Genomic DNA, 8,708 nt, shown 5'->3' with positions numbered 1-8,708 from the left:
AATTTGACTAGTCATTTGACTAGATGGAATACTATTAAACATTTCTTACCTTTCTCAAGCCATGATATATATCTGGATGCATTTCGGAGTATGCTAGTTTGTTCTGTTATACCCATGTACTGTTTAGTCAAAGGCTTAATGTAAAACTGGAGAAATTTAAGTATACTGACACAATACTTATTTAACGTTTAGCGCACTGCTTGTGCAAGGATTTATTAAACTATGTAATTAAAATATGCATTCGTCGCAACAATTTCTACGTCAGCATTTTGTAAGAACGTTTATTGTTAGTTTATATTTATGATTGTGTATTTAGCATTGGATTTGTTGAAATTAATTCCTTATTCATGGACAATGATTCAAGCTTTCTTTAAAATGAGTATTTGATGTATTTTTTTAAATGGTGACACATTTACAATTTCCGATATAACTCTACTAAACTATCCTTAATGAATCATTAACCAGCTAATAATTATATTGTTGTTATTGTTATATTAAGCATGTAAGAACGACTTGTCTTAATAGGATGCATCTTGTCCATTTGGCCATCTCGATCAATGAGAAACAATCTTAAATGCATTTAAAGGCATTATGTATGCTGTTGTATTAGTCATGTGAGTTTTTCAAATATGTTCACATCTACCCTTGGGTGTAATACACAACACAGAGATAAGTTCTTTAATAAATTAATACATCCACCCTCACGTACTATATATTCACAGCACGGGGATTATGATTGAGTAGATTCTTTGTTAAACCACGTCGTTTTGAAGACATCTTTTATCATTTTCAGTAATTATTTAAATTTAAAATCATTAAACATGTTCTTATTGATTGTATGAAAGTGTAATACACCACTTAAGCCACTAAGATTAATAGAAGTTCATTTTATGAATATGTTGTTTTTAAGGACAAATACATTTCACTTTTGCCAATCTGTATTATTTTCATTATTAGTCTTCCAGGTCAGTGCTCCGAGTTTTAAACCAGCCGCACCAGCATTTTCGTTGTGACGCTGAGCGCGAACAGTAACATCCCTGAAAGCAACTGTTGGTCTTCCTACAAGAGAAATAATAAAAGAGTTTAAAGCTCTTTGAATTTATGCGTTCATTTTCAAATAATGAACAGAACAGAACATAATGTATTACACGTAAACTATAAAGTATTTGTGTTTCATATACATATTCAATATATTACAATTACAATTAAATAATGTAGAATGAAATATTAAATCATTATTATAATCAATCTGTGCTTAAGGATGAACTGGAATAGTAATTCACCAATATATCAAACTATAACAGTATACAATACAATAACCAATAGTTTGCCTTATATAAACTTGTATTTTTTGGAACAAATGATATTCAATTGATCGATTATTAACATTAAAACAGACAAACATTGTATGTATAAACATAAGTGGTAACACATAGTTACATATGTTAACAAAGCATACTAATGCTTGAGATAAATATGTGTATCAAGGCTTTTAATTATAGATTCATTAATAGAGTAGAACGCACCTTAAATGTTTTTGATATGTATTTGCTTAACATAAATGTTTCAGATGTGTTCTGTGTAGTAAGCGATTGCACAAGTATTAACATACTAGGTCTAATTCTATAATAACCTTTATTACAAGTTTGTCTTAATTGGACATAAGGTGTACACTTAAATATAAAATGAAACTCGTCTACTATTTCGTTCAAATCACATACTTGACAAAGACATACATGGCGCTCTAATCTATCATATCTGCCAGTATGAATTCTTAAATAATGCGAACGTATATGTATTTTCGGGATAGTAATTTTAAGATTTCTTGACACAATAGGGTTCAAACTCAAATGCAGTTTCAAGCACTCTCTAAACAGTTAAAACACCATTTCCATTAACACTTCCATGCCATTGTTGTAAATATTCGTCTATCAGACCTTGTTTAAACATACAACTGAACTGGTTTTCGTTTAACTGTGTATCATTACACCATACATAATAAAAGCCATATCGGGTGAGAAGGTTCTTAACCTTATTGAACCAATTATCTTGATTGTTAGCAATATCTTATATATCGTCTTCTATGACAGATTGAGTAATTACAGTTTCACTTTTTTCAGTTTGAAGCAGTATTTTACAATACGTACATATCTGTTTATTTACAGTGGGTATCTAATACTGTATCTTATTTTGAAAGCAACGTTCCTTGCGTCGTCGGATAATTACACCGTGATCGAGTTGCATCAATTTAATACCTGAATACGTTGTTTTAATAAGGTGTAAATTGTGCTTTTTGAAGCTAAGGTTTAATATTTTAAATTGCATTTAGTGTATTAAAATTGAAGCATATTGATTATGGAACATTATGACACATTTTGCTGACCGTATTTAACATGTTATTGATTTACAATACCCCAACGCTTACCCTTTGTCCGGAAGACAAGAGTCCAAACAAATCTCAGGACGACAATGCACAGTGAATACAGTAGGCATAGAATTAACGGCATCTAACAGCGTGAAGACGTTACCGAAACCTACAAATAATAACGTTTTAATGACCCTGGATATGGTGGCTTCATTGATATTATGCAAAAACGTATGTTAACTACATCAAGATAATACTGCACCTGCATTAAACCCAGCCACCGCAAGCACATTGGGCACCAGAGACAAACCGATGTCAACAAGAAGGCTGGACCAAGACTCATCTACAAATAGTTAAACAGATGAAGCGTTTAAAACAATTTGTTAGATCAGTAAATACAGAAGGACCTAAGAATAGATGAAAAAGTAGGTTGTTGGTGTTATACATTAACATTATATTTATTAAGTATATCTAGAATACCAATAGCTCTACATCGCAGACGCAACTATTTTTCACATAATTATGTTATGTTTCAAAATTATGTATGTCCTAAATATTGATACAAATTATCAATTGAACTATTTGAGATCTATATTTTTTCTTATAGCTAAGGAAACTTTGAAAGGAGTAAAACATTAAAGATTGTGAATGATGCTACGCTTTCATGTGATACTATATTCAGACTTATCATATTTTGTTTAATATTTGGAAGGTGGTTTAGTCATTCAAGCCAATAGTGATACTTTATGAATAAAACGACAAGTCATGTTCACAAGACAATAACGGCATTTTGAATGATTAATCCTACAAAATCGTGACATCCAGGGTTCGAAGTTTCATGAAAGCAATGAACATATAGCATCCATTCTGAAAGAAGCATACTACAAATCCTTCCAGTATTCAGCGTTAATTGCACCTACGTATTTTTGGAAAAATGCACTGTTTCATCGTTGTTCCGCAGTCCCAAGGTGGGCGTGTACTCCTGTCGTCCTGAGATTCGAATGTCTGAATTCTACCATAGGGACCTATAGCCATCCATACCGAGTATTTAAAAGTTTTCATTAATCTGCAGTTAGCAACCGAACATATATACATTTTTTTTCTCATTTATTTTGAACATAGATAATATAATATAACCGAATGATAATCTCAAACACATTATAATATATAAACATAAGCAGCCTCGATCTTTGCTTGCCCGAGCAACTAAAAAAACGCAAGTCCACACTTTCGGTGCTTTTTTACTTGTTATGCGGAAGACACCCTTGACCTATTTGTGGGTAAAAAAAGTGTTTTTCATTTTTTCGGATTTTTTTTCAAGCAATTTTGACAGTTGAGCTATACAAATGGCATATAAGGCCATTTATCCTGTCACTAGCATACAAATCGATCCAATAACAAGGTGCCGTGTAAACTTTAGTTTATTAGGTTAGTAGACCACGTGATGTTTATCTACAGTCAGGTGGTCATGTGACCGTGGAAACGAACTTCTTTTCTGTACTCTGCAATGTCAGAAGAAAAGCACAAATACAGTTTCAGTATCTTATCAATAGACGCCACCAATCGAACACAACAATCACTCGCCCATAAACCCTCACCAATCTGCATAATAATGACACTGGCAAAAAAATCAACCTGAAACTCTACATGTGATGTGAAAATCTTACCCCAACCGCAAATGCTGGAATTTGTGAAACAGCATTCAACGATACTCGTCGATAGTTTATTCCATTTCTGTGGTGTATGACAAAATCTCACTTACAACAGAAATGAATGATCTCTTTGCCGGTGCAGTTCTGAACATACAACACTATCAACATGAATCAAATCCATTTAACATGTTTATCTGGCATGTTTATCTGGCTCGGCTGTGGAATTTATCGGGTTCGCCTTCGGCTCACCCAATAAATTCCTCCGCCTTGCCAGATAAACTTCCTCCATCCACGACACTAACCTAGTATTCTCTATTTACACAGTTAGTTGATCACTTGGAATCATCATTTAATGAATTGTACGTTTCTCATTACATAGAAATGAAATCTATGTTTCTTTTGAATGGGGAATTTCATATTTTTTTGTTTTGATTTTATAGAGATGGGGACAGGTTCTGGCCCTTTGCGAAGTAGCCAGGTATTGTCTACGTTTACTGGCAACACGATCTTTGTAGACAGAGTTAACCCTTATTTAAAAAATTTTAGTGTATGCTTTCAAGCGTATTAAGGAAAATTACCAATGAGATTAAGATAATAAATGTGTGTTTGAATATGTAAACAAACAAAATTTGTTTTTGTTCACATCTTTGGTGCCTGCTGCGATGTTAATAAGAACATCACTGCAGTCATGACTGCAACACATTTCAAAGATAATATTTCCAAAATCGCAATGTTTTCATAATCTTCACCTTAGCCACACCTAAATGATCTTTAGATCCGCGGATTTACCGCACCTATTTTTTTTGAAAATTTTTAAATATTTTTTATCTGTGCAACTTATTTTTCATCGCTTACTAGAATTTTGGGATAAAACGCGTCATTGCAAGCTTAAATATCATCAATTATGATTTTTCTACGCAGTTCTACTGTTTTGTTTTGTTTTGTTTTGTGAAGGGGGGTAACCGATGAGTGTGTTAATAACGTTTATCGAACGTTTAGCATTGTTTTTAAAAAAAAAATAAAAAAAATAAAAAATATGAAATAAATACACTGTTGCTTGAATTTTGATAGTTCCATATTTCTTTTTACATTTTATGTGTTGTGACCATGCTCAAGGTCATCATTTCTTGCTCAACATCATCATCAATAATTCAACATAATTATTGTAATTTATAGGGGCAGCTATAATATTGCGTAATTATTGTTTATTTTGTTAATGGAAATAGATGAAATGATGAAAAATGACTCTGTTATTTGATTCTAATCATTTTACTCGTGATATGACTTTGACCTTGGCGTCGTTTCTGCACAAAAATGCTTAGCTCAACATGAATTATGTTTCAATGTCATTTCTGACCAAATACAGCCAATAACAAAAATTTGCTAAGCTAACAAATATCTGGTCATAAATAGCGATTAGTACAGAATAGATACTGGTCCAAATTGACCTTAAAATAGGTAAGCCTTACCTCAGTTAATTACCTTATTTTTTATCTATTTTACAGAATATCTGGGGTGAATAAAACAAGTCCCTGACCTTAATAAGATGTTTACGTTTTCCTACTGTTCATTCTTGTCCAAACTGTTTTGTTAGGCTCCTACCTTTCCCTACGTATTCTTCAAAGAAGAAACACTAGAAAAGTTTTAACTAATTCCTATTACTAAATCAGGCAATTAAAATTAAAAAAAATATATCTTCACTCTCTTTCACCTGCCTCGTCAGTGAGGCTGATAGGTGTTTGTGTCAGTCATTGATTTTCTCAACTAATCTAGATTTGTTTTATTTATAGTCACTGTTGACACTGTTGAACATTTTTGAACAGAATTGCAGTTTTAGGCACAAACAATATTCTTTATAAAAGCAAGACAAGTTTCCAAATTCCACTGAACTACATTAATTTTCCACAGTATAATGGTAATTTCTCCATCATCACGATTGGTCTCATTTTGATTGGTTACTCTATCTGATTGAAGTTATGGACATAACCACTGCTGAGCCAAACAATGCATAATAATAATTATATATTTGTGAAAGAAATGATTTGATGCCTTAAAGGTCGATATAGGTAACTTTTAAATTTCCGTTCTTCTGTCCGAAGCTGCACAAATAGCTGACAGCCGCTTGGAATCGAACCCAGATCACACCCTTCAAGATTCTACCCCTTTCGACATTACAGCTGGCATTTTTTTCATTTCTTCATGTAACTCCTTGCATTCTGCTATTCAATGGTGTTTTTACATTCTTATTAATTTAAATAAGTTTACTTGAAATGCTGTATATAAATATGGTCCTGGTGTCAAGTTTATGGACTTGTTTCTTTCAATAGTCCCATATTGTTTTTCTTGAGTCTGCCCGCGCCCTATAATGGTTGCATTATGGCTTGACCCCGTCACATCCCCAAGTGTAACTTAAACAATTTTTGAAGCCAAAGGGGGAAGTTTTACCCCCATCCGTTGATAGGATATTCGACAAAGGAGTAATTTTGTACCAAAAATGCCGCGAATCCTGCGATGAATGACATCTAGAGTGGTTCCACAGCTTCGACTATTGGATATGGTTTCATTTCTCTAGTATTAACTACATCTGTAAATTTGATATAACATTGAATCTTAAAAGACATTTACGTATAAGAAGGGTATTTTTGGAAGGATGGGCAAGTCTCGCGGTTAGTTAATGACAAGAAAATGTTGTGAGAACAGGACTTTTCGCCCACTTTATGTATATATTTTATATATATGAACTGACCACTGTGTTGTCGATGCCCGACTTGTTTTCCCTACTTGTTTTTTTTAAATGTCCATGTATATATAGAGAAAGGGTTACTATGGTTGAGGGGTTTTTTTTAATTATTTTTTTTATTTATTTATATATTTTTAATAGGCCCGCGGCCGATTTTTTTCCATTTAAGTATGTATGTGCGAGATAAAAATATATAGTATACTTTCTATACACAGGTATGTAGCCCCAGGTCCAGTGCATTCCTTTTTATATCAATGGGTCTTAACGATATATATTTTCAAAGTTTAAATATTGAATTGAATTAATTGAATTAATAAAATAGGGCTAGGATCAAAAATTATTTTTGCTAACAATGATCCTGGACCAGAAGCGTTATAGGAAAAAACCGTCACCTAGCATAGCATGTAATATCATCATGGACTTTCTATAGTACTATGGATGTAACGGTTTTATTTGGTAGAATTGTTAACTTAAAATGTCTCTATACAGTAGCCCCATGTTACCTCTGAATTTGCTTTTAAGGCCTAATTTCATATGTATGCAAAAAGCTACAGAAACAAGCACAGTAGCTAAAAGTTTAAACATAAACCCGGTTTAGTGGCACTCTATAAGCCTTAAGCCTTCTATACCTGACCCCTACCCCCCACAATCTGTGTACAGTACACAACCTCTGTGTATTGATTTTAATCTCTTTGACTTGATTACTCTTATCAAGTATCAGATCTGAGTATCCTGCTGTGCAGCTTCTGAGGTTTTATAATACAAATGGACCCTAAATGGCCCTGATCCAATAAACGAATACACAGAAAACTGGCATCTACTATGACACCATTGCATATAGCAGGAGATGCACAGCAGGGGATTATCATGCCAAACATTCCTTAAACTAGGCCTTTAAGACAGCCACAATATGCGTAAATTGTTATAAAAATAGTGTAATATTTAAACAGACACACCATCAAATAGGCTATTCATGACCTGACAAATTTGCAGAAGAGAACTATCACACAATTACTATTATTATTTAATAAAACATCAACGAGAGAAGGGCAGATAACTTTTGTTATGAGACTATTCATACTTAAGGAACATTTTTGCAAAATCAGAGTTCAATTTTTAAACTTAATACAACACAAACGTTAAGTTTGACAAGGGCTCAATACTTGAGACAAGTGAGAGAATGACACAAGTATTAGAACATGAATTTACTTTTTTATACATTTTAGACTGGCACACTTTTATTTTTAATAAGGTAAAGGGAAATAAAAATTTTAGGATGACGTGCATCGTTGTTCAGGCTGGCCGGTGAGGGGTGCCGTCAAACTCAAATATGGTTGGATAATTGTAGTAAGATTTGGCATACAGTGACCATACGTGGTTTATAGAAAGACTTTAGCAATATCTGTCATTGGATTGCGTATAGGCCCCTTGGATCAAGTTCAAGGTCACAATTTGAAAAGTGGTTGGTATTGGATGATTTAGGCGAGGGTCGACATATTGGGACCAAACTCGGTATACATGATGAGTATAAAGAGGCCTTGAATGGGCTTGTGTTTGGACCCCGAGAGTGATGGTGAAGGTCATAATCACTTTTGTTAGAAACATAACAAAGGTAAGTACTGAACAACTAAGTTAAGGGTTGACATAATGGGACCAACTTTTCATGGGATTGCGTCTAAGGCGCTTAGGGTCAATGTCACTGTTACTATATAAAGACAACCGTGTGGTACATAAATAACTAATGTAAAGGTCGACATATTATGACCAATTTTGAAATGAATGAAGTGTTTATGGATGACTTCCATGTGATTGTGTATCGCGGCCCCAGGGTCAAGGTCAATGTTATTAAAGATAGAACAAAAGCTGTTGAAACTGAATCTCACAACAAACCGTGCAGTTCTGTCAATCATTGAAAACCTCGTTTTGTCACATCACGGCGTTTCTTGTTTAC

The 8,708-nt window shown here is 33.5% G+C and overlaps 1 protein-coding gene across 1 annotated transcript; it reads right to left on the bottom strand.

Moving 5' to 3' along the window:
• Nucleotides 1–664: 664 nt before the first annotated feature.
• On the bottom strand, nucleotides 665–3,395 carry LOC128245041 (uncharacterized). Its single transcript, XM_052963251.1, has 4 exons — nucleotides 3,286–3,395; nucleotides 2,628–2,708; nucleotides 2,426–2,534; nucleotides 665–1,059 (listed from the first exon to the last, which is right to left on the bottom strand). The coding sequence occupies exons 1-4, from the start codon at nucleotides 3,311–3,313 to the stop codon at nucleotides 954–956; spliced, it is 324 nt and encodes a 107-aa protein (XP_052819211.1). The 5' UTR covers nucleotides 3,314–3,395; the 3' UTR covers nucleotides 665–953.
• Nucleotides 3,396–8,708: the final 5,313 nt, after the last annotated feature.

Source organism: Mya arenaria, chromosome 8 (assembly GCF_026914265.1).
Source record: "Mya arenaria isolate MELC-2E11 chromosome 8, ASM2691426v1".
Lineage (NCBI taxonomy): Eukaryota > Metazoa > Mollusca > Bivalvia > Myida > Myidae > Mya > Mya arenaria.
The sequence above is the reverse complement of the archived record's forward strand: the minus strand, read 5'-3'. Positions and strand labels throughout refer to the sequence as shown.

Bases quoted from the DNA above. Each gene is read 5' to 3' on its own strand.
- LOC128245041 (XM_052963251.1), bottom strand. From the start codon at position 3,313: ATGAAACAGTGCATTTTTCCAAAAATAC. The intron at 2,709-3,285 runs GTAGGTGCAATT...AACTATTTGTAG, and splicing joins GTGCATTTTTCCAAAAATAC to ATGAGTCTTGGTCCAGCCTT. The intron at 1,060-2,425 runs GTAAGCGTTGGG...TTTCTCTTGTAG, and splicing joins TCTTGTCTTCCGGACAAAGG to GAAGACCAACAGTTGCTTTC.